Source organism: Giraffa tippelskirchi, chromosome 13 (assembly GCF_054371585.1).
Source record: "Giraffa tippelskirchi isolate mGirTip1 chromosome 13, T2T-mGirTip1v1.2.pri, whole genome shotgun sequence".
In the NCBI taxonomy this organism is placed as follows: Eukaryota; Metazoa; Chordata; class Mammalia; order Artiodactyla; family Giraffidae; genus Giraffa; species Giraffa tippelskirchi.
Window position 1 is genome coordinate 30,000,263 of NC_137287.1, and position 26,881 is coordinate 30,027,143.

Genomic DNA, 26,881 nt, shown 5'->3' on the forward strand with positions numbered 1-26,881 from the left:
TATAGCTCACCAGGCTCCTCTGTCCATGGGATTTCCCAGGCAAGGATACTGGAGTGCGTTGCCATTTCCTTCTCCAGGGGATCTTCCAAACCCAGGATTTGAACCCAGGTGTCCCGCATTGACAGACGGATTCCTTACCACTGAGCCACCAAGAAGGCCTGTTCCCCAGCAAAGTGGCTTCCTATAATCTGCTGAACATCTTTCTGCCTTAGTTTACTCCCGTGTTAAATGGGGCTACTCATCCCAACCTCACAGGTGTCTCTCACACAGGGTTGGTATGAGAATCAGGTAAAGGGAGGCATGTGTAAGAGCACGCAGCACCGCGCCTAGGACACAGCCTGTGCTTGATGAAGGGTGGTATGTCCTTATCTGACCCCAGACCAGAGTGCATGCCCACAGCACGCAATAGCTTTACCCGGGGTCTGGCTTCCTCCTTTTGTTAGAGCTTTCCTCCCCACCGCCCGTGCCCCCAGGGCTGGCAGGAGCAGGCAGCTTCTTCTTGGGAGGATGTTGGTGAGGGTGTACAAAGCAAGGAGAGGCACGTCGAATGTGGGGACTTGCCTGCAGTGGGCCAAGATAACTTCACACATTGGAAAAGGAAAAGGAATCAGCAGCTCTCTTCAGAATACAAACTAAGCAAGTGAAACTAGACAAGAAACCTCTTGGCTTCTGGGCTGTGCAGGAAGATAGACTATCTCAAGGAGGGTTTTCAGAGTGAATGAGGAATACACACTTTTCAGTTTTGTAGTAAGTGCGTATTAGTTTAAGAGGTTGGGAAGCACTGAACTAGATGGTAAATTCCTATGGAATTTAGTGAGAGGATTTGACTCTGCATTTACTTTTTTTAAACACACACTTCCACCAGTTAATATGCTGATAAACACACCTTGGAAGGTGTAATCTCATGGTCAGACTTTTCTGAATCCAGGAAATGGATCCATAGGCAACGGCCGTCATCATACAGTGCTCTCTGTTTAAAATGCCCTAAAACAAAAACAAGCTATCTTAATGGTTCTTTTTTTAACTGACTTTCAAGTGAGAACTCAACAAACAGTCCTTTTTTTTTGAGCATCTGTAGAATTCAGTTCCTGGGTGCATATCAGCTTGAGGAATTTCACCCTCTTTAATTTACATTTGGTCTTGAGTTCATCTTCCAGGTTGGTCTGCTTTATGTTTCAATCAGTTCACCATAAAACCTCATGCTTTAGTCATTTGATGTCTGTGTCTCCTTCACTATAAACCGAGATAAAAGACCAACTGCGGAAGCTACATCTGGTGCGAAGTAATGGATTACATTTCTCACTTTGGAGGTATCCTTAACAGTTGGGCTAATTAAAGTTAAACTCAAATCCTGATGGTAAATATTTATAAATTGCAAATCTGGTGTGCGTAAGTGTGTTCTGGTTCCCAAAGTTAAGTCAGCATCTATCCACTCAGCAAATAGCTTGGGCCCTTTGCTGGGCACCCAGGACAGGAATGCACACAACAGAGTACTGTAGGTCACCCTCAAACTGAAAATTCAGAATCTTGCTGGAAAACCCCATTGTGATGCTTCAAAAAGGAGCCACAAGTACAGGGGAAACAGCAGTGTCCGTTTAAGCTTATGAAGTCAAAATATTATAGCTGTTTTTTGAGGGGGAATCATGTTTTTAAAATAGCAATTAGTGTTATTTTCAATTGAGCAGTGGGATTCCTATGTAAAATTGAAATGTCCCTCACTTAGCTCAACACTCTACTTCCTATGCTGCTGCTGCTGCTGCTAAGTCGCTTCAGTCGTGTCCGACTCTGTGCAACCCCATAGACGGCAGCCCACCAGGCTCCCCTGTCCCTGGGATTCTCCAGGCAAGAATACTGGAGTGGGTTGCCATTTCCTTCTCCAATGCATGAAAGTGAAAAGTGAAAGTGAAGTCGCTCAGTCGTGTCTGACTCCTAGCGACCCCATGGACTGCAGCCTATCAGGCTCCTCCATCCATGGGATTCTCCAGGCAAGAGTACCGGAGTGGGGTGCCATTGCCTTCTCCACTTCCTATACTAGTTTAAGTAATTTTTTTCTTTACTGAACTTGCTTTCACTTATAAGGCACTTGCCCCCACTATGGCTAACAGGGCATGCATGCTAAGTCGCTTCAGTCATGTCTGACTTTATGTGACCCTATGGACTGTTGCCCAACAGACTCCTCTGTCCATGGGATCCTCCAGGCAAGAATATTGGAGAGGGTTGCCATGCCCTCCTTCAGGGATCTTCCCGACCCAGGGATCGAACCCATATCTCTTATGTCTCCTGTGTCAGCAGGCAGGTTTTTTACCACTAGCACCACCTGAGAAGCCCCATGACTAACAGTATATGGTGAAAATTTGGAATATTTCTACATAAAATAAGCTGGAGGGGATTTCCCTGGTGGTCCAGGGGGGCTAAGACTCCGTACTTCCAATGCAGGGGGCCTGGGTTCCATCCCAGGTCAGGAACTAGATCCCACATGCCACAAGAAAGATGGAGAGTCCTGCATGCCACAACTAAGACCTGGCATAGCCAAATAAATACATATTTATATGTATATTTTTTAAGCTGGAAATTGCTTTAGTTTAGGTTTATAATTTTACTTAACAGAAGTGTTTGCCTATTGATGATTTAAATAGAAGTAAAGACCAGGGCCCAATTGGGAAAAGCCTCCTCTGTGCCCTGTTGTCACAGCCCAGGGTCCTGTGACCATGTGTGCAGACCAGGTGAGGAACCCAAGCACGCAGCAGTGAGGAGCCTGGGTCCATTTCAGATTTAGATTCCAGACATGCAGGAGGAAGGAAAAGAGCTTCTCTTAAGTGTCCCTGGGGCAAGCGCAAGTTAGGAGTCCTTGCAGGGCCTTGCTGGGGTGGGGAGGCGAGCAAGTCCTGGCCAGAATAATGCTGCTCCAGCCTCCTACTGGGTGGGGCCTGTGGTGGTCTGTCTCCCTCGGGGGCTGTAACTTTACATCCTAACCTTGCTTCCTCCATGATGCCACTGAAAGGGAAAGTCACTCAGTCATGTCCGACTCTTTGCGACCCAATGAACTATACAGTCCGTGGAGTTCTCCAGGCCAGAATACTAGAGTGGGTAGCCTTTCCCCTCTCAAGGGGATCTTCCCAACCCAGGGATTGAACCCAGGTCTCCCGCATTGCAGGTGGATTCTTTACCAGCTGAGCCACAGGGGAAGCCCAGAAATACTGGAGTGAGTAGCCTACTGAATGATGCTACTGAATGCACCTCACAGAGCAGTTTTTCCTTTGAAAAAGGCAAAAGATGCACAAGCTTCTTGCAAGCCATGGCTAATACTCTGTTTTTATTATGGCTCATGTTATTGCTGGTGGCTGTGCTCATCATCCCTGCAGCCTACACAGCACCCCTCAAGGTGTTGGCTTTCTTGACATTTTACTGACGAGCAAAGTCCCAGAGGCTGAATCACTTGCTCAGGCCACAGAACTGGGAAGAGGAATAGATTATCTCTGGGTTTTTATGGGGATTAGATAAGGTAAATCCAACACCTCGACAAAGTGTCTGGTTGCTGGTAAGTTTTCAGTGATGACGTGCAGTTAGGATTAGCCATCTTACTGTCATCATTTTCACTATGATAAAAATTTTGTAGGTGACTTAACATCAGAGAAAGTAATGTGTAAGGAACCTATTTTCTCCTTCACACAAGTTCACAGCTCTGACCCACTGCCGGGTGGCTGGAGGGTTCCCGGACTTGGAACCCGAGTCTTTCTGACTGTGTTCTTTCTGCGTCTCCTGTGCCCATCACATGGGGCTCCCATATCCCTGAGTCAACCCCCACAAGTGAGTGCTAAAGGCCCCAGGGTTACCAGCATCCTCAAGTGTCAGTTTTACTTCATAAGCCGTTGAAAGTACAATATTACGTTAACATCGCAACAGTTTCCACTTACTAAAGTCTGTACTACAGGTTTTTTTTTTTAATGTATTTACTCATTTATTTATTTATTTTTGATTGCACTGAGTCTTCATTGCTTTCTCTAGTTGCAGCAAGTGTTGTGCACAGGCTTCTCCTTGCGGTGGCTTCTCTTGCTATGGAGCACAGGCTCTGGGTGTGCAGGGTTCATAGTTGTGGTGCACCAGCTTAGATGCCCTGAGGCATGTGGAGTCTTCCTGGACCAGGGATCAAACCCATGTCCCCTGCCTCGGCAGGCGGATTCTTATCCACTCTGCCACCAGGGAAGTCCCACAGGTTCTATTGCTCTGATTTCATGGATGAGGAAACTGAGGCACGGAGAGACACATCGCATGCCCAGCTTCACACAGGTCAGCTCCAGACCCAGGGCTCTGGCTCGGACCCCTGGCCTCCTAATCGTGCTTTCAGGATAATGAGTAGAGTGCACGTTGGGCAAGATGAGAGGAGTCAGGCCAGCTTGTGTTGGGGCAGTTCCCACCCATTCAGCTACCACCTCCATTCTGCACCTGTACTTCTTCAGGGGCTGCCCCAGGGAAGGAGCTGGTCCCTCCAGTTATGGAGGCTTAGAATCACAGCGTCTGGAGGAGTCCTGCTGGGTGGGGGTCCAGGAAGTCCTGCAGGGTGTGGAATTCCCCTCTGGCTTCAGTGAGCAGCAATCTTTTTCCAGAGTAAACCCCTCAGCTCATCCTTTCATCTTGAGTAGGGGGACTATGCCTTCTGCAGACAAAGATGCTGCTTGAAACAAAGGGATCTCTACTTTCCTGTAGAGTCTGGCCAACTCCCCTGGGATACAAGTCCAGGTCAGCTCCCATCTAAGGACTGTTGTTGTTTATTCACTAAGTTGTGTCTAACTCTTTGCAACCCCATGGACTGTAGCCCACCAAGCTCCTCTGTCCATGGGATTTTCCAGGTAAGAATACCGGAGTGGGTTGCCATTTCCTTCTCCAGGGGATCTTCCTGACCCAGGGATTGAACCCATGTCTCCTGCAGTGGCAGGCAGATCCTTTACCACTGAGCCACCAGGGAAGCTCATCTGAGGATTAGGGCACCAGAAAAAGCTCACTTTCAAAAATGACAACTGTAGCTCATAGAAATAGTGAGCAAATAAAAATAAAGGTTGGTTTGAGATACTATCTTGAGAAAAGAGGCAAATTATGGCCATCAGCTTATTTCAACTTGTGTTTGAGAAAATGTTGTTTGTTACTCCAAATATACACCAACCCTTAGGATGAACAAAGAATAAATCAAGTGTCATTTGGTTTCCTTAGTCTAAATTGTATAAAATAATCCTTTGTCAGCATCCTGTGTTTGACATTGGCAACAGCATAATTGAGGGTCATTCTTATAAGAGAAAAAATATATGCAGCTTTCATCAATTTTCCCAAGGGTCTTTTTCTGAATCTATCAATAATCCAATTATTTCCCCACTGTGGAACTCATATGTGTGTGCCCATAGGTGTGTGTTCTGTGAGAGCCTTGTTTGTTGATGGCTTCCCCATGATTCGGACAGTTCCCTGGTGTCACTTTTCATCAGCTTTATATAAAATCCTTCCTCTTTGGTATGATTTGTGATTTTAACACAAAAGTGCCTCTTCCTGGTTGCGCAAGGCAGGTGGGGAGGAGTAGTCGCCAGGGGCTTGGTTTATAAGTAATTCATTCATTAATGTTTTCTTGCTATTAAGTTCTATTTATACAGCTGAGAACATATGAGCATTTTAGAAGCATAAGATTGTCATACAAAGCATTATCTCATGTCATTGAAAATATTCTCCAACACAGATGTTTTTAGACCATGTAGATAGACCATGTTGATTGAACTCTTTTGCCATTATTGGACCCTGAGGTTGTTTTCAATTTTTCTCTGTGATAAATGCTACTGTCATGAAGTTCTTTCTGCTCAAACAAGCCCAAATCTTAAAAATGCTTCAGTTCAGTTCAGTTGAGACGCTCAGACATGTCCAACTCTTTGCCACCCCATGGACTGCAGCACGGCAGGCCTCCCTGTCCATCACCAACTCCTAGAGTCTACTCAAAATCATGTCAGTTGAGTTGGTGATGCCATCCAACTATCTCATCCTCTGTCATCCCCTTCTCCCACCTTCAGTCTTTCCCAGCATCAGGGTCTTTTCAAATGACTCAGCTCTTCACATCAGGTGGCCAAAGTATTGGAGTTTCAGCTTCAACATCAGTCCTTCCAGTGAATATTCAGGACTGATTTCCTTTAGGATGGACTGGTTGGATCTCTTTGCAGTCCAAGGGACTCTCAAGAGTCTTCTCCAACACCACAGTTCAAAAGCATCAATTCTTTGGCGCTCAGCTTTCTTTATAGTCCAACTCTCCAATCTATACATGACTACTGGAAGAACCATAGCTTTGACTAAATGGACCCTTGTTGGCAAAGTAATGTCTCTGCTTTTTAATATGCTGTCTAGGTTAGTCATAACTTTTCTTCCAAGGATCAAGCGTCTTCTAATTTCATGGCTGTAGTCACCACCTGCAGTGATTTTGGAGCCCCAAAAAATAAAGTCTGCCACTGTTTCTCATCTCTTTGCCATAAAGTGATAGGACTGGATGCCATGATCTTTGTTTTCTGAATGTTGAGCTTTAAGCCAACTTTTTGACTCTCCTCTTTCACTTTCATCAAGAGCCTCTTTAGTTTTTCACTTTCTGCCATAAGGGTGATGTTATCTGCATCGGAGAAGGCAATGGCAACCCACTGCAGTACTCTTGCTGGAGAATCCCATGGATGGAGGAGCTTGGTGGGCTACAGTCCGTGAGGTTGCAAGGAGTCGGACACGGCTGAGCGACTTCACTTTCACTTTTCCCTTTCATGCACTGGAGAAGGAAATGGCAACCCACTCCAGTATTGCCTGGAGAATCCCAGGGACGGAGGAGCCTGGTTGGCTGCCGTCTATGGGGTCGCACAGAGTCGGACACGACTGAAGCAACTTAGCAGCTTAGCAGCAGCATCTGCATATCTGAGGTTATTGATATTTCTCCCGGCAATCTTGATTCCACTGCATATCTGAGGTTATTGATATTTCTCCCGGCAATCTTGATTCCAGCTTGTGCTTCCTCCAGCCCAGCGTTTCTCATGATGTACTCTGCATGTAAGTTAAATAAGCATGGTGACAATATACAGCCTTGACGTACTCCCTTTCCTATTTGGAACCAGTCTGTTGTTCCATGTCCAGTTCTAACTGTTGCTTCCTGACCTGCATACAGGTTTCTCAAGAGGCAGGTCAGATGGTCTGGTATTCCCATCTCTTTCAGAATTTTCCACAGTTTATTGTGATCCACACACTCAAAGGCTTTGGCATAGTCAATAAAGCAGAAATAGATGTTTTTCTGGAACTCTCCTGCTTTTTCGATGACCCAGCAGATATTGGCAATTTGATCTCTGGTTCCTCTGCCTTTTCTAAATCCAGCTTGAACGTCTGGAAGTTCACGGTTCACGTATTGTTGAAGCCTGGCTTGGAGAATTTTGAGCATTATTTTACTAGCGTATGAGATGAGTGCAATTGTGTGGTAGTTTGAGCATTCTTTGGCATTGCCTTTCTTTGGGATTGGAATGAAAACTGACCTTTTCCAGTCCTCTGGCCACTGCTGAGTTTTCCAGATTTGCTGACATATTGAGTGCATCACTTTCACAGCATCACCTTTGAGGATTTGAAATAGCTCAACTGAAATTCCATCACCTCCACTAGCTTTGTTCGGCCCACTTGACTTCACATTCCAGGATGTCCGACTCTAGGTGAGTGATCACACCATCATGATTACCTGGGTCATGAAGATCTTTTTTGTATAGTTCTTCTGTGTATTCTTGCCACCTCTTCTTAATATCTTCTGCTTCTGTTCTGTCCATACCATTTCTGTCCTTTATCAAGCCCATCTTTGCATGAAATGTTCCCCTGGTATCTCTAATTTTCTTGAAGAGATCTCTAGTCTTTCCCATTCTATTGTTTTCCTCTATTTCTTTGCTTTGATCACTGAGGAAGGCTTTCTTATCTCTCCTTGCTATTCTTTGGAACTCTGCAGTCAAATGGGTATATCTTGCCTTTTCTCCTTTGCTTTTTGCTTTTATTTATGAAACAAACACCTGAAATTGGTCTTGGTAAGATCAGGCATGACCTGGAGTCACGTTTTGCTGAGGCGGTTCGGCACTTTAACTGGAAGAGTTCTGGAGCTCTGGAGAATGCAGTCTGGTACTCTGCATATGGTCACATTATTGCACATGTTCTCTGCATTTGGAAATTAGAGGAACAAAGATGAGTAAGCATTGGTCTTAACCTCACAAAGCTCAATCCTGGGGGCAAAGTCGGGAGGGAACCAGAGAATTACAATCAATGTGGAAGCCTTAGAGTGAGGACTTCCTGATGTTGCTGCTGCTGCTGCTAAGTCACATCAGTCGTGTCCAACTCTGTGCGACCCCATAGACAGCAGCCCACCAGGCTCCTCCGTCCTTGGGATTCTCCAGGCAAGAATACTGGAGTGGGTTGCCATTTCCTCCTCCAGTGCATGAAAGTGAAAAGGGAAAGTGAAGTCACTCAGTTGTTTCCGACTCTTCGCGACCTCATGGGCTGCAGCCTACCAGGCTCCTCCGTCCATAGGGTTTCCCAGGCAAGAGTACTGGAGTGGGGTGCCATTGCCTTCTCCGTTCCTGATATTAGGGATTTGTTTTTAATATTTAAATCCCCCTCTCCATAAATCAGGGCTTCCGTGGTAGCTCAGCTGGTAAAGAATCCACCTGCAATGCAAGAGACCCTGGTTCAATTCCTGGGTCAGGAAGATCCACTGGAGAAGGGATAGGCTACCCACTCCAGTATCCTTGGGCTTCCCTGGTGGCTCAGATGGTAAAGAATCTGCCTGCAATGCGAGAGACCTGGGTTCAGTCCCTGGGTTGGGAAGATCCCCTGGAGAAGGGAATGGCTACCCACTCCAGTTTTCTGGCCTGGAGAATGCCATGGACTGTGTAGTCCATCAGGTCACAAAGAGTCAGACACGACCAAGCAACTTTCACTAAACTCCATAAATCACATTTGAAGATATTTAAATACTTTCTTGCTACCTATTTGATAGGGGCATTGTTTCCCTTTAGAGTGTGTGAACTGCATTGTACCTGTTGCCATGGATGGCTTCCACATCCCAGGCATCCCATCCCTCCTTCCTCTTTTCTTTTTCCTTCTTCCTCCATTGTCCATCCCCCTTCCTTCCTTTACTTTCATTCGTAACAACCTTTACTTTGAGGATGTGCCTTCATGAAATCACTCCATGAAATGTTTGCTTTGGGGGCGCCCATTCACTTACTTTAGTAGACTGGGGTTTGCTGAGCCCACATATCATGGCACAGGCTGCTTTCTAGGAAAAGAAACCTTTCTGTGCAGTTGATCCATCAATACCCAGAAGCATGGTGATCAGTGTCCCCGCTTCCTGTCTTCTAATCAAGAGTATGGAACAACTGTTCTCAATCTTGTTGAGGTCACTGACCCTCTGGCTGAAGTGCCCACTCGTTAGAGGTGAAGCCAAGTGTCTGGGGACAGAAGGGGCTGGTCAAAGGATACATGGGCTATAATTTTATATAAATTATATCATTATAATTTTTCTTTCTTAAAAGCTGTGAAAAGGAGATCTTACAAGATGGAAATATTTATTATCTGTGGGTGGTGAGAATATAAATGTTATTTTTTTTTTTGCCTCATCTGAATCTTCTGAGTTTCTCAAAAATAAATGAAAAAAAGAGTAATGAAAAGAATTCCTGTAATGAAGTCAAGGTCAGGGTTTGGCAGACTATTTCTGTAGAGGCCCAGGTAGTAAATCTCTTAGGCCTTGTGGGCCCAGAGGTAAAATTGGAAAGAATACATAGGTGCTTATATAAACCAAAACATAAGCCACTTAAAAATGTAAGAGGCGTTCTTCATTCACAGTTCTTAAGAGCTGAGACAATGAGTTGTGGTTTCCTAACCCCTGGTATAGGTACTTAAGATCACTCTCCACTGACACTTGTACTTAAGGATAATAGTTACAGAGCCATCAGTTATTTCAAAAGATTAAGCCACTTAGCATTTTCCACGTTCCCTCTCATCTACCCACAAGTGAGAGACTAAAATCTAAGGGAGGAGATTTTCTTTCTTTGTTTTCTGTTGATCATGTTTTGGGACTTTTAATAGCACACTCTGTCTCTGATGGGTATTATCAACTTCTCACTTCCAGATTGCCTCCAAGTTGTTGTATGTAAGTAAAAAGTGTTAGTTGCTCCATGGTGTCTGATTCTTTGCAACCCCATGGACTGTAGCCCGCCAGGCTCCTCTGTCCATGGGATTCTCCAGGCAAGAATACGGGAGTGGGTTGCCATTCCCTTCTCCAAGGGATCTTCCCAACCCAGGGATTGAACCCGGGTCTCCTGCACTGCAGGCAGATTCTTTACCATCTGAGCCACCAAGGCCTAAGGTTACCCAGAGCCCCACCCCCTCCTCTGTGCCAGGCATTGCCCTGGGTTCACGCCTTGGTCTTATTGAATGTTTGATTCTTGAGAAAGCAATTTCACACGCTGTAGAAAGGATGTCAGATATATCTCTGACAGAACAACCCTCTGTTGGGTCCTACTGAGCCCGACCATATCAAGGAAAGTCCTGGGACCTTTTGTATTATCTTCAGGGAGCTTCCAAAATCCAACTTACATTGTGTCTAAAAGCAGATTACTGGTCACCCCGAGAGACTTTAGAGTTACAGGTCTAAAAAAGATAGGATCATATTTGTTCCTTTTGGCTGTATGTACTCAGAAGCCCCAACTTGCCCAGCTCAGAGAATAAGGAAGTTTATGATCTTGTGTGGTTCAGGCTCTCAGACAAGTCTAACTTGGGGACAGGATCTTGCTGTGATTCTGCCGTCTCCCCCCCGCCCCTGACTCGCCCCAGTCTGGCCCTTTCCTTAGTTTGTACCTTCTCAGATGGGTTGCTGTAGTTCTGAGCATTACATTCAGACTTGGCAACCCCCAGGAGGCAGAAAAGGGGACTTGTAAAAAAAAAAGAAAGAAACACCGCCTTTCCCGGGAGGGACCCCCAGCAGATATCCTCCCACAGACTTGGACCACAGGCCCTTTCCCAGGCTCCCTGGGAAGAGCACTGCCTCCTTCTTGGTTCTGGGAATGCAGCTCATGACCTGCCACGGCAAAACCAGGATCCTTGTAGCAAAGAGAAAAAGGAAGGGCATGGATATCAGGAGGCAACCAGCACTGTCTCCCATGGCAAGGAAGGAGGAACCACATTCACGCTTTCTTTTAAAAACAGGACTGAGGAACTTCCCTTGGTAGTCCCGTGACCAAGACGCCTCACTCCCAAGGCAGAGGGCCCGGCTTCGATCCCTGGTCAGGGAACTAGATCCCACATGCTACAACTAAAACCTGGTGCAGCCAAATAAATAAAAATATTTTTTTTAAAAAACCACCCAGGCCCGAAAAGTGCTGTGTCCCCAGGGTGTCTTCGTGAGCCTGCACTGGGTGTCAGACACATCATCTTTGAAACTCACAATTCCATGAGGGATCTGTTATCATCCCCTTCTTAAAACTGAGGAAACGAACGTTTAGGACAGTAAAGGAGTTCATGTGGCATCTAAGGCTCAGAATCAGTACTTACTCCACCGTCTCTGCCCCCCACCCTCATTTAGTAACATCAGGCCTCCTTTTGTAAGGAACCTGGCAACTCCTTTGTAATAGCAGAAAATACTGGCACTCAACTTTTCCTTAGATAATATCGGCAAAGAGGAGGTTTGTCTCCTCCAGGACACCTCCTAAAACGCAGCTTGTGAGCTGCCACAAATTCCATGTATCCATTCACTGTCTTAACTCTACATCCATCCATCCTCCAACCGTCATTTATAGAGCAGCAGCCCTATGATCTTCATTCCGGGGATGGATGTTTACTTAGACTTGGCTTCTGTCCTCACAGGCCAGCAGGGGCCACCAGGGTGGGAGCAAGAAACTGCAGGACAAAAGCAGAAGAATGTGGCAGGGAGAGGAGGGAGGAGAGACTGCTCCATCTGGGAGGATGTTTTCTGCCAGGAGAGGAGAGGCAGGGTCCTGAAGGATGAGTGAGAGGTCATCAGGTGCCTGTGGGCAGGAAGAGGGCACTTGAGAGACCGGGAAAGCACAGGCTGAGGCTGGAGCCATAGCACAGCTGGGCAGGCACCGGGCTGGCACTGAAGCTCCTTGGTGACCAGAGGAGGGCTCAGGTGTGGATGACATGAAACAGGAGCCAGATCCAGCCCCAGGGTGATGGAAAAGCACGGGAAGACTTTACGTGGAGAAGTGGCACAATCAGGTTTTGCATTTTAGAAAGACAACCTTGCCCTGTCTGTCCTGGATGCATTTTCCCTTCCTTCTTTCCCTGATTTTGTTCCTGGCACCTTATGACAGGCTGAAAACATTCCTTTCCCGATGCCCTTAACACCTAGTGTAGCCACATGTCCCAGTCCTGAAATTCAGCAAGTGGCACTTCCTAGAAAGCTTTTCATTGACCCTTCCCTCTTCTTTCTGCCTGGAACTTGGATGTAATGCCTGGAAGCCCTGCAGCCATCTTGCAATCTAGAGGACAAAGCCACTAGCTGAGGTTGGAGTAGGACAGAAGGAGCCTGGATTCTTGGTGAAAATTGTTGAGCAGCTGCACCCATCCTGACTGCCCTCCTTCTTTCTCAGTATGGGATGGACAGATAGAGGTAAATACAAGCACATGCTTTGCTTGTTTAAGCAGCTGACAGCTGAATGTTATCCTGACACACCTGGGTCAGAAAAGAGGGTTGAGCAGACAGCCATAAAAACCGCCCTGGGGATGGAGGGCAGAAAGGACTGTGAGCAGGTTCAGGCAGAAAACCCACGGCATGCAGGAGATGCACAGCCCACGGCCCTGAAGCAGGTGGCTGCGTGCTGGCCCAGGGAAGCCCACGAGGAGGAGCAGGCATGGGGTGGAAGAAGTGAGCTTGCAGTAACTGCAGGGACTTCAGGAAGAGAGGTCCTCTGAGCAATGGGAGAACTGACTCTGGGCTGGGAAATGATCTGGGTTGTCAGCAGGCGGGGTGGCAGAGGCTACGACAGGCTGTGATTGTCCAGTGAGCAGAGAAGGGCATTGGCAGAGCCGGGGAAGGCTGCCATCTAAAGGGCTCATGGAAAAGCATATAATTTAGGCATCTTCCATGTTGTTTAAGGCATCTCTGCCTGAGTGGACTCTTTCCTTACCTGGTTATTGAAATGGAAACTGACTCTCACAAGGTCCCCACATTGCGATGGCACAGCAGTCCCCTTCTGGGCCCACCTGGTCTGACCTAGAGCCATTCAGTTCAGTTCAGTTGCTCAGTGCATCCAACTTTTTGCCACAGCAGGAGCTGGAGCACGCCAGGCTTCCCTGTCCATCACCAATTCCTGGAGCTTGCTCAAACTCATGTCTGTTGAGTCAGTGATACCATCCAACCATCTCATTCTCTGTCATCACCTTCTCCTCCTGCCTTCAATCTTTCCCAGTGTCAGGGTCTTTTCTAATGAGTCAGTTTTTCACATCAAGTGGCCAAAGTGTTAGAGCTTCAGCATCAGTCCTTCCAGTGAACATTCAGGACTGTTCTCCTCTAGGATTGACTGGTTTGATCTCCTTGCAGTCCAAGGAACTCTCAAGAGTCTTCTCCAACACCACCATTCAAAAGCATCAATTCTTTGGCGCTCAGCTTTCTTTATAGTCCAACTCTCACATCCATACATGACCACTGGAAAAACCCATAGCCTTGACTTTTATCCAAGTAAATTTCATCTCCAGCACTCTGCATAACATCTCCCTCCCGTGGCTTGCTGCCACCTCCGTCTACCTCCATCAAGTATTTTTGGACAGATTTCCAATTTGATACATGAACATGCCGTCAGTCAAAACAGTCTTTTTAATGAGCCTCTTGTCCTGACAGCTGTGTTTAAGATAGGGCATAGAAACCGGGTAATGGAAATCTAGAAAATTGTCCATTCTGGATTAAAACCTGACTGTGTGCCCCCACGGTTCCAGCTCACACACAGGCCTGCTGTCTTCTTTTAAAAATAAAGAGGAAATTAGGAATAGTGAGAAAGATGTAATTTGTGCAAATGAAAAAAAAAAAAATCTTCTGACCAGATACTTGGAGGAGATGAGAAGAAGGTGTAATTATTGAGCATGGCCTGAGGACATCACGTGCAGCTTCCTGCTGTGTGACCTTGGGCACGGCTCTTAACCGGGAGTGGTTGATATTAGTCCTACCTTCCCAATGGGGGGAAGCCAAGGCTCAGAGCAGGGCGTGCACATGTTACACTCACAGAGCTCTGCAGTGGCAGGCTGAGGTTAAAGCCAGCATCCCCTGAGTCCCTACCCCAAGCTGCCATTGCTTTTCTGGCAACCAAATATGAAAATTAATAAAACATTAGTAAAATACAACCCTCCTCTAATGAACTTATGGTTTCCGGGGCAAGGAGAAGGATGGGGGCGAAGGAATAGTTAGGGAGTTTTGGAATGGACATGTACACATATTTAAAATGGATAACTAACAAGGACTTACTGTGTAGCACAGGGAACTCTGCTCAAAGTTACGTGGCAGCCTGGATTAAGATTGTTAATCGCTTATACTCCAGTACAAAATAAAAAGTTAAAAAAAAAACCACAGCCCTCCCCTCTGAACAGGTGGAGGGCCCTCTCCAATGCCTCCCATATGGGCGTGATGACTGACAAGCAAATCTCTCTCCAGCCCCTCTTCTTGGGAACTTTTTCAGCAAAACCACTCCCATCCTGATTGAGCTGGAAACACACAGCCCCTCTGTGTTCTCTGATCCATTTCTCTGCCACCGAGAATTGTGGCTTCATCCCCCAGCCCTCCCACCATCTTATAGTTTCAACTGGAGGAGCCTTGGGGAGGGAAGAATGTCATTTTTGTTGATAATTATTTAGAGGAAGTAGAGTGTAATTTACATGGCAATTTTTTTTTTCTACGAGATGAACCTGGGGTGGGGGTGGAATCTAGAAGAGAAGAAACCTCTTCACCTAATGCCAGCTCGTACTCTACAGAGAAAAGAAATCCCTTGGCCTTGGGTGAAGGTCATTTCAATAACTGGGCCATTACTTTTGACCCAAGCTAAACAAAAAGAGAGAATCCAAGGAGGAGGCTATGAATCCTCAAGACAAAACGGATGCTTCACAGCACATGGACCAGACATCTGAGCAAGTGCCTGAAGTGACCAGATGTTGTTTGCATGTTCCATAGCACTCACAAAAGAAAGGGAGGCGTGAACCCAGGTTTCCAGCGGTGGCCCAGCACCTGATCCCCTGGCAGTGAAGTCATCTTCACCCAGCCTTCTGTGGCGGCTCATGCCCTTCAGAAGGTTGGGGTTCAACTCCCGTAGCAGATAATCCCCCCATCCCCATCTCTGGTCAATTCATACAGAAGCAGGACTGCTTGGGAGCTTTTTTTTTTTTTGATATAATTTGTAAAAACGTTTGCTTTCTTTTTTAAAAAAAATTCTGCTGGAGGATATTTGCTTCACACTATTATGCTGTTTCCTGCCATAGATCAACATGAATCAGCCGCAGACCTACATATGTCCCCTCCCTCTTGAACCTCCCTCCCATCTCCCACCCCATCCTATCCCTCTAGGTATCATTGCAGAGCACCTGGGAGCATTTTAACCTGAGAGAGTCTCTTGTGCTGATGAGCCTGCAGGGGATGGGCCCCTCCCCAGAGAGCTGGCCTTAGGGGCCGGGTGGGTGGATGCCTCCTCCCTGCAGGGTCGCTGCCCCAGCGCCCCCTGAGACTCTCAAGCCACATACCTGAGCAGTCCCTGGAGGGCTGGAAGTCTCTGAATGTCCCCACGTCCTGATTTAAAGTATAGAATGATCATCTGACAGCCTAGATTTTACACGCTGCAAATACAGTTTTCAGGATTTTATAATGTGGCAGCTCTGAAATAGAGCTATATGTCCTGAGGGAAACAATTAAGAGAGATTGCTGAGTGAATAAAAGCAAGTTTCGAATCCATAGATAGCATATCTCATTTTTATGAAATTACATGTATTTGTGTATGTGTTTATTTCAGTAGATGTATATCTTAGATCTATTTTATTAGTAGAGACATTTAAATTATCTGAATAACACAGAACTCCTAAAATGAGAAGAGAGACTGAGAGATTCCCCCCTTTTTTTAAAGCCTTGTATTTTTATAGTATTTGATTTCACCTTTAGCAAGCATGCATTGCTTTTTGAAGAAAACCTTTTTATTTGGGAGTATTTTCAAGCTTACAGAAAAGTAGCAAGTAAAAAAGAGAAATACCTATATACCCTTTACCCAGCTTTATCTGGCATTTTACAGTCAATTGCTTAATTGTTTTATTATTTGCAATAGATATTGCAAGTATATTTTTCTGATCTATTTGAGGGTGTATTGCACGTATAATGTGTGTTTTCTTTTCCCTTCCTTACACTAAACGTAGGCTCCTATATATACTTTTTTGCATATTACATTTTTCTTTGTAGTTATTCCATATCAGTTCATGGAGATCTTCCTTGTTTTTTGCAGCAGCGAGTTTACCATAGTTTATTCAGCTGCTTGCCTCAGGCATGCATTACTTTTGAAAGCAGAAAAACAAAGATGAAGAGTGCAATGGAAAATTTAAACCCACTGAAGAGAGCAAGCTAAGGTTCTGATAGAAAGACTGTGTTTTTAAAATGGGTGGAGCCATGGGAGAAGTCAGGTGGCTGGTGAGCCCTTGAGCCTCACAAATTGAGCTGTAGAGGCAGCAGGGAGTCCAACCCAGGTAGATCGGGGTCTCTTCTCTGGAGGCAGAGCCTGAGAGGACAATTGGAGGACATGTGAGTGAACAGGAAGCAACAATGTGTCAGGGCAGGTGACGGAGTCAAGAAGGATGCATGCTCAGCTGAGTCGGACTTCAGCCTGATCCAGCAGGAGGTCCAGAGCAGGAATCACACAAGAGGGGTTCCCATCTTGAGGGGAGGGGGTCGGGGGGTCTCCCATCCCCCATATACAATAATATACTTTGAGAATGTTGAAGAGTGTAAATTAATACATGTAATGAGGCTTGTTCCTGATGCCTGGCCTGTAGTAGATCTTCAACAAATGTTGCTGCTGCTAAGTCACTTCAGTTGTGTCCAACTCTATGCGACCCCATGGACTGTAGCCTACCAGGCTCCTCCGTCCATGAGATTTTCCAGGCAAGAGTACTGGAGTGGGGTGCCATTGCCTTCTCCACAACAAATGTTAGCTTTTACTATTATAGTTGTTATGGGCTTCCCAGGTGGTGCCAGTGGTAAAGAACCCACCTGCCAATGCAGGAGACTTAAGAGACCCAGGTTCTATCCCTGGGTCGGGAAGATCCCCTAGAGAAGGAAATGGCAAGCCAGTCAGTCGTAAAGGAAGTCAACCCTGAGTATTCACTGGAAGGACTGATGCTAAAGTTGAAGCTCCAATCCTTTGGCCACCCGATGCAAAGAGCCGACTCACTGGAAAAGACCCTGATGCTGGGAAAGATTGAAGGTAGGAGGAGAAGGGGATGACAGAGGATTAGATGGTTGGATAGCATCACTGGTTCAATGGACATGAGTTTGAGCAAGCTCCGAGAGATGGTAAAGGACAGGGAAGCCTGGCATGCTGCAGCCCATGGGGTCTCAAAGAGTCGGACACGACTTAGTGTCTGAACAGCAACATTCATGACCAGCCTTCAAGTTCCAGGTCAGGCACAAGCAAAGAATTGGAAGAAGTTGAGAGTGTGCTTAGGTCAAAGCCACCCCCTCCAGGAAGACTTCTTAACGGACCCCAGCACCAGCCATGATCCGTGGCACTTTGTACGTCCAGGGCAGTAGACAGAGCAACTACTTCTGAGTCAGTCTGATCCAGGTACAAATCCTAGCTGTGGGCAAGTTACTTAACCTCTCTGTGCCTGATCCCATCATCTGTTAAAAGGGGACATTATCTTCCTCGAGGGGGTCGTTATGAAGCTTAACTGAGATGATGCACGTGCAGAGTGCTCAGCTCAGAGCAGATGCTCAGTAAATAAAACACTGCTAAACTGGGTTATTTTCACTTTCTGCATTTTATTATGAAAGCACTTTACAGTGCTACCCAGCTGTAGACTTTAAGCTCTTGATTGCTAGGAACGGTTGATCTGTGTGCCCCCCTAGGCTCCACCAACACCTGGCTTTGAGAGGGAGCTCTGCAAATGTTCATTGCCTTGAATCGCCTGAAGAAACGGCATCCTACCTCACCCGGAAAACGAGGAGCAGGCCGTTTCCTTTCTCCATGGTCCCTAGCAGACTTGGGTCATGGACACTTGGGCATCTGAAAAGATACTTGCCAGTGAAATTCTGAGAGCTATTGTACTGGAATCTAGAACTCCCAAATTGGCAACTCAATATCATAATTTAATATGAAGTATGTCATGCTGGGTCTTCCCTGGTTCCTCAGACAGTAAAGAATCTGCCCGCAATGTGGGACACCTAGGTTCAATTCCTGGTTGGGAAGATTCCCTGGAGAAGGGAATGGCAACCCATTCTGGTATTCTTATATTCTGATATCTCCCTTGATGCTATCTCAGCCATCCCAGGCCACTGGCTACCCGCAGGGATCATCATCTTCAGGCCTGCATCTTGGCTGCCTGGCTGAGAAATTGCTTACCTGCAAGAGGAATTATTTATACCTGCTTTCTGTATGTTTGGGCTTCCCTTGTGGCTCATCTAGTAAAGAATCCGCCAGCAATGCGGGACACCTGGGTTTGATCCGTGGGTTGGGAAGATCCTCTGGAGAAGGGAAAGGCTATCCACTCCAGTATTCTGGCCTGGAGAATTCCATGGACTGTATAGTCCATGGCGTCACAGAGTCAGACACAACGGAGCGACTTTCACTTCACTTCCGTATGTTCAAAACAACCTTCCTTTATTTCTCTTACCCTTTTCTTTGTTTATGAGGCCCATTTTTTCCCCCTTACCACTGAGACAGAATAAATTGAGTGTGACTAATGATTTGTGGCACCATTTTCACTGTGACAGCTGGCAACGTAAAGATGCACAGAATTTTCATAAATATGTACTCAGGCAGGATAAAAGTAAAAAGTGCCCAAGGAAAATCTGTTTATACTCTCCAAGCCTAAGTAACACTGAAAGCATTAAGGAAGTCAGTTTTTAACACCAAAATTGTTACCAGGGTGCATCCCCAATTTCCTGATTGATTCGAGGCAATTTCTGATATTAATGAGAATACTAAATTATATGGAGGTTGCCTCCTAATCCTCTGATTGATTTGAAATGAACTTGAATCAGGGCAGCTTAAAAATACCCTTTATAGCATCTTTATGACTTGATACCATGGAGAAATAAATATGAAGCTAATGCCACGGAAGGCTTCCTCCTGATGTAGGGGCTGTCTCGGCCAGGAATTCTTCCTCTGGTGGTAATTTAAGAAGATGCTTGTCATCTACTTACAGCAGTTCATAATTCAAAAACAATCTATACATAATACTCAATTAAGGAACCACAGAGCCATGTCGGCCACAGATGACTGATGAACGGGCCGAATGGAAATTCTGCCCAACTCTAGAAAACACCGCTAAAATCAATCCCCTTGTCAGGAAAACCATGATTTACTAACACATTCCTAACCTGCATTGAGTTGTGAATCAATGCGTCCCCATCAAAAGCTAATACCAAACTGAGATGGCTCAAACTTCATACAGGTCCTGGTGGCAGAAGTAACTCAGACAGGCCTGCATGTTACCGGGCCAAGCTGGTTGTGTCTGTGTCCCCCTCCAGGAGGGACCCCTCGGGGGGAGATGGCAAGCACCCGCTGTTTACTGAGTGCTCCACGGACAGAGGAGCCTGGTGGGTTACAGTCCATGGGGTCGCAAAAGGGTCAGCATCTATGCCCTTATCCAAACCTATCTGTCACTCATGAGGCAGCTGTCATTATTCTCTTACAGGTGAGGAAGTCAAGGTTCACCAAGGTCAGTAGGTGGCCCAAGATCCCCAAGGACAGAACCCAAGTCTGCAGGCTTAGGCTCTGGCATCCGAGTCCCTGAGTTCTGATCCTGGCTGACCTATTTTCTAACTGAGTCCCTTTGCCTTAGTTCCTTAACTTCTCCGTGCCTCAGTCTTCTCATCTGTAAAATGAGAATGACTTCTGTGCCCCCCCCCCCCCCCCCCCGCCCAGGACAGAGGTCTATTGGGAGGATTCAGCGAGATGTTAGGTGAAAAGTCCTTCGAGTCCTGCCCTCCTTCCAAGCCTCCCTCCACCCACTCTGCCTCAGTGTCTGCCCTTACTTGGGACGGGACCGGGAGATGTGATGAGAGACTTTTATTCAGAACTCCTGGACTTCCCAGGAGGTGGGAAATAGACCCAGAAACTTCTAGTACCAAATGCCAGACTCCCGGTTCGTGTTCCAACCCAAGAATAGGCTCCCGCGCACCTGAGTCTCATCCCTGGGCCAACTGGGAATGTCGCAGAGCCTTGAAGTCCACACCAGTACCCAGGAGAGTGGAGAATCATTTGTATGTCCTTACTTTGAGTCAGACTTTAGCCTCTTGCCTGAAGTCCCTTTGTAATTTATCAAATGGTCATTGCCTCATAGCCTTTTCAGGATGCAAATACCAAGTTCTTTATTGTAATGGAATGAGATCTCTTTTACCAGAAACGAGAAGGGTCTGAACACGATGGCTCTGCTTGCTGACAGTCTCTTTCAAAATCTTTATTTCTAGTCCCCTTTGTCATCTTTGCTCACCTAAAAATCCTCATGTGGTCACATTTTCTGTGACCCAGGCCATTAACAATAAACGATGAGCACTCAGGGGCCAGGGGCAGAGAATGGATGGGACCCACTGGCGGTGGAGAAACCCAGCTGTCCACAGCCTGCTGACACCCTTTCTGAAAGCTCTGCTGGTCACTTGCACAGTCTCTGTTAATGCTCCTGTCTCTGCAAATGCCAATAAGTATGGCGTGAAATTTAAACATAAGTGAGTTTTTACAGCTAATTATGGCTAATGCGAGCTACTTTCAAAATTGCCAAGCATTCCTTCCAGAATAGTACAGTTTGCAACTATGAATTAGGCATTAAGAGCCAAATTTCATAAACATAATTTAGCAGACAACAAAAGAATAATACTAAGTGCTTTCCGACTGGCCATTAGGAGCTCCCCAAGGTGAGTCTAATTGCACACGCTCCCACTGGGACTTCCGACAGCACAGACCATAACGCTCGGAAACCCCAGGAGGGCAGTGGAGCAGGCAGGCATTTTCACAGCCCTCCAGCCCGCATGGTCAGAAGCTGTTCACATCCCCAGTGATACGGTTCCAGCTGCAGCTTTTAGCCACACGGCTCCGTCCCGCCTGTCCTCCTTTCCTGGTCCATGTCACCTCAATGTTGGCTTGCGATCGCCAGGTCAATTCATGATCACTGCAAACATTACAGTAACGAAAACATAAAAAGTGATGCCTCCCCCCTTGCTGACCCCGCCCCCCCACTAGCCTGGCTGTGAAATCACCCGTGCAAGTTTAGTGTTTGTTTGTCACCCATTCAGCTGAGGATACAAACACACGTACACACACGCTCTCATACAGACATTATCTTTTTCTTTTTTAATTGGAGAGTAATTGCTTTGCAGTGTTGTGTTGGTTTCTGCCATACAACGGGAGTCAGCCATAAGTGTGTGTGTGTGTGTGTGTGTGTGTGTGTGTGTGTGTGTGTGTGTGTGTGTGTGTGTGTATACAGAACTCTCTCTCTTGAGCCTCCTTCCCACCCTTCTAGGTCATCACAGAGCACCAGGTTGAGCTCTCTGTTATATAGCAACTTCCCACTAGGTATCTGTTTTACATATGGACGTTATCTTTATTTTACAAAAAACAAGACCACACAACTTTTTTTACATCTTGCTGTTCATACTAAATAATATATTTGGTGCCTTTCAACACTGGTGTATGTAAATCTACCTCTTTTGAAAAAAAAAATACTCGTACTATAATTTATCCAGTCTCCTGTAAATGAATATTATAAATAATGCCTCTGTGCACACTCTGTATTTATGACCACAGACACAACACACCTACACCTGTGGGCTCTTCTCTGGCATTTCCAAAGGATATGTTTATGTGAAAATGTTGGCATTGGTCTAGGGGAATGCACAACAAAATGTGAGAACCCAGTTGCACCTAATTACCCTCTGAAATGCGTTGAATCTGTTTGCATCTTAATAACAGTCAATGGAAACAGCTGTCTCCCCACCCTTGGCTGTTTTAAGTAGGGAAACCTGGGTCACGTTTCTTTCCATCCCCAGCTGCGGGCCTGGGCCGGCAGACAGCCACATTTATGCACAGGTGGGTCTCAGTTCCTACTGCAGGAGAGTGGCTGTAGTCTGCAGGGCTCTTGTTCCCTTTCCCAGACCTCTACTAACGAGCAGGGCTCAACATTTGGGTCGTGTTTTCTTCATGCTTTGCGGAATCATTGCCAAATGCAGAATAGTTCCTTCACCATGAGGATCCCTCCCGTAGCCACCCATACCCAACCCCCCTGCACCCTGTCCCTAACTCCTAGCAACCATATCTGTAATGTTGTCACCTTAAGAATGTAATGGAAGTGGGGACTTCCCTGGTGGTCCGGTGGCTAAGACTCTGCCCTCCCAATGCAGGGGGCCTGGGTTCAGTCCCTGGTCAGGGAACTAAATCCTGCATGCTGCAGCTAAAGATCCCATGTGCTGCGACCAAGACCCAGCACAGCCAAATAAAGAAAGAATTAGGTAAATAGAATATGGAACCTTTTGAGTTGGCTTTTTTTTTAGATCAATGACATTTCCTTGATATCCATTCAAGATGTTGCATCTGTCAGTAGTTGATTCCTTTTCATTGCTGAGTAGTGTTCCATTGTGTGGATGCCTCTTAACTGTGACCATTTCTTAGACTTTCCGTGTTTTTGATGACCTTTACAGTTTTGAGAAGTAGTGGTCAGGTATTTTATAGAATATCTATTGGCAAATAGAGGGGGAAAAAGTGGAAGCAGTGACAGATTTTCTTTTCTTGGGCTCCAAAATCACTGTGGATGGTGACTGCAGCCATGAAGTTAAAAGGTCTACTGGAATCTATCAGATGTTTTTCTCATGCCATAATTATGATCACAGAGATCAATTACTGTTGTAATCCCAATCATGTTGTTGTTCAGTCGCTAAGTCATGTCCAAATCTTTGCAACCCTGTCTGTACGCCAGGCTTCCCTGTTCTTCACCATCTCCCAGGGTTTGCTCAAATTGATGTCCATTGAGTCGGTGATGGTATCCAACCATCTCATCCTCTGTCACCCCCTTTTCTCCCTGCCCTCAATCTTTCCCCTCTGCCCTCAATCTTTCCCAGCATCAGGGTCTTTTCCAGTGAATCGGCTCTTCACACCAGATGGCCAAAGTATTGGAGCTTCAGCATCAGTCCTTCCAGTGAATATTCAGGGTTGATTTCCTTTGGAATTGACAGGTTTGATCTCCTTGCAGTCCAAGGAACTCAAAAAACTCAGTAAAAGTTACTACAAAATTCAGTGGTCTTGCTATATTCACAGAACTGTGCCACCATTGACACTGTCTTAATTCCAGACCGTTTTTACCATTCTGCAAAGAAACTCTGTGCTTGTTAGCAGTCATCCCCATTCCTTCTTTCCCCTCTTCCTCCAGCAACCTCTAGTGAGCTTTCTTTCACTGTGGATATGCCCATTCTGGATATTTCTTAACTTAGTGTAATGTTTTTGAGAAGTGGTAGACTCTTAGTCTTTATATATGCAAATGTGCATCTATTTTGCCCTTAAATTTGAATGATGGTTTAGCTAGGTAAAAAAACTGAGTTCACAGTTACTTGCCTTAAGCATTTTGAAGGTATTACTCCCTGGTTCTTTTATGATTGAGATGCCTGCTACCTGTCTAATTGTCATTCCTTTATAATATTTTTGCCATGATATCTTTTGAAAACTTTTCTTTTTGATGCTCCATAATTTTACCATGACATATGTCAGTGTGAATTGATTTTTATATATCCTACTTAGTACTGTTTTTCTTGAAAACCCATATGTTCCCCCCTTCTGGAAAATTCCTGGCTATTATTTCTTCACATTGTTCTTACTATTATTGCCTCCTTCCTTCTGTTCCATTTCCTGTTAAGCATTCATTGATACCTCTTAACCCATCCTTTGGGTTCTTTGAATTGCTCATTCATATTGCTTGAGTCTGGGTCTCTGTGTTGTTTTATGGTTCAGCTCCTCAGTTCTTTCTTTTCACTCATTGATGCCCTATCTGATTAGTGTCTAGTCTACAACTTACCCAATTTATTGAGAGTTTTGTTTCAAAACTTTTTTTATGTTCACCATTTCTAAATTTTCATTACCATTTCATTTTCATTCTCATTCGATTCATGACTATTTTGTTTCATAACATCTTGTTCTTTTCTACAGATATTAGTCCTTTATTGAGAATATTTGAGAGCATAAATATTTATTTTAAATATTTTCCAGACTGTTGATATCATTGATTTCCCATGACATGAATTCATGTCCCTGATTGAAGAGTCTGTTACTTAGCGTGAGCTTTTCATGGCTGGTAGGATTTTTTATTTCAGATTCAATTTGAGTAAGAAGTATTTTGGAGTTTTGTTTTTCCCTCGCGTTTCTCTTGACTAACTTCTCTCTGTCCAGTGGTTTTGGTTACTTCCACCCCAAAAGGCTCCATCTGGGACCAGCCTTTATAATAGTGCTTTAAAGTCCTGGTCCCACAGTCATCCTGGGGAAACACATTTTGGTTCCTTGACCTGAGTCTGTGTCTGTCCTCCCTACTTAGGTCCATGGGTCGCAGTCAGCCTTCACCCAGTTCTGGGCTGGAGACACCTCCTACCAGCACAGGAAAACCGATGATTAAATGTTAAGGAGCTATATGAGTTGGTTGTTAAAAGCCATTACTACAATTTAACTATACGAACTCATCATTAAATAAATTATATTAAGAAGCAAAGGTAATACTCAACATACTCAACACTTACCACTTTCTTTTGTGTGTTTGTGGGGGGGGGGGAAGACAGATAATTTTTTTTCTTCTTTGCCTATTTTTTCTTATTTCTAAAATTATGAAAGTGTGATAACATATTTACAAGAGACATGGAAAATACAGAACAAAGTTACACATAGTTCCGCTATATATTTTGTTGTTGTTGTTCAGTCGCTAAGTCATATCTGACTCTTTACAAGTCAAGTCTCTTTTTTTTTTTTTGGAGAGCTTGTTAACCACACCAGCCCAGCACTGCCCTGGCCCAGGGCAGCAGAGGTTTCCTTCAATCTCTTTCCATAAATGGAGGTATTGAGGCTCCCCTGTTTCTGCCAGGAGCCAACCCTTATTTCCTTATCTCAGAGAAAGTGCTTTCAGTCTCGATTATAAGAGCTCAGCTCCCACTCACTACTCTGTCTTTCTGCTTTTTTTTCTGGCCGCTAGAACTATTTATTTTGGTTACCTCTGTCCTTTGGTTTCTTTTTTCGTATTTTACCCATTGTGGCTCTTAGTTTGGAGAAGAAGAGGTACATTAAATGTTGACCTTGCTGTGCTGTCTTGATTAGAACTCCATAAACATGATTTTTCATGGACATGTACCTTCTGCCTTCTACCGCTATTTACGTAGGCCTCAGAAGGTCTCCTTCATCTCTCTCAAAGTCATTCACCTTATCACCCTCTCTCTCCTTGTTCCTTGGGGCTTCCCAGGTGGCTCAGTGGTAAAGAATCTGCCTACCAATGCAGGAGACACAAAAGACATAGGTTCGATCCCTGGATCGGGAAGATCCCTTGGAGTAGGAAATGGCAATCCACTCCAGTATCCTTGCCGGGAAATTCCATGGACAGAGGGGCCTGGCGGGCTACAGTCCATGGGGTCATAAAGAGTCGGACGTGGCTGAGCACATATACATACTACTCCTTGTTCCCTAGTGCTTTCCTGTGCAAGTCATGACAAACAGGTGAGTAATGTATTGTGTACTGAGTTATCCTTGGAAAGATTCTAGATGTCACATATGCCACCTTCTTATTTATTATATAATTCTGAATAATATCATGTATTTATAATTAATAATGTGCTGTTGTTCACAGAAGAAACCCTTGGAGACCGCCGGTTATCTCAGTGGAAATCCTTGGCCCCCTAACGTTCTTTCCCTCCCCTGCAGGTATCAAGGCTGTGTTCTCAGGCCACTACCATAGGAATGCTGGGGGCACCTACCGGAACCTCGACATGGTGGTATCATCCGCCATCGGATGCCAGCTGGGCAAAGATACCCATGGGCTCCGAGTTGTGGTGGTCACCGCTGAGAAAATCGTCCACCGATACTACAGCCTAGATGAGCTGAGTGAGAAGGGAATAGAAGACGATCTGATGGATCTGTTGAAGCAAAAATAATCGCCGATTATGATTGATTTACTTTTCACTTCTACTGGGTTTTTTTTTTTTTCATTTTGTTAGAAACAGTAGCTGCATACAACCCCTTATTGAAATAAAAAAAAAGCATTCCAGTCAGATTTGTGAATTTATGTCTTTCTGCTTAAATCAGAGAGCTGGGTCCTGCCCTAAATGATACTCAAATGGAACTGCCCTCCCTTTGCAAAAGAGAGGAGGGAGGAGCCTGAAAATGAAATAATAAATGATATTATTAGAATATCCCTGCATGGGTGATTAAATACGTTCTCCTAATGACATGTTTCTCAACTCTGCTCTTCATTAGGTGGTTTTCTGGCAGCCTTTGGTAAATGTCTACCTATCGACTTCAGTCGTACCTTGACATCCAAGTGTGATCTCTGATGATCCTTTGAGCAAACCGCATCTGATTATAATAAATTGTGGTCAGGACTCCCAAAATGTTAAGCAAAATGAAGGTCATCTCCTTTCCTTCCTAACAAAACAAATCAC

The 26,881-nt window shown here is 45.4% G+C and overlaps 1 protein-coding gene across 2 annotated transcripts in view; it reads left to right on the top strand.

Annotated features, from left to right (window-relative positions):
• Positions 1 to 26,491, top strand: part of CPPED1 (calcineurin like phosphoesterase domain containing 1) — a 134,200-nt gene extending 107,709 nt beyond the window's left edge. For both annotated transcript variants that reach the window (XM_081560359.1, XM_081560360.1), the window contains one exon: positions 26,145 to 26,491. In XM_081560359.1, the coding sequence (XP_081416485.1) occupies positions 26,145 to 26,374 (230 nt within the window). In that variant the 3' untranslated portion in view covers positions 26,375 to 26,491. The remainder of the gene's footprint in view (positions 1 to 26,144) is intronic.
• The last annotated feature ends 390 nt before the right edge of the window (positions 26,492 to 26,881 follow it).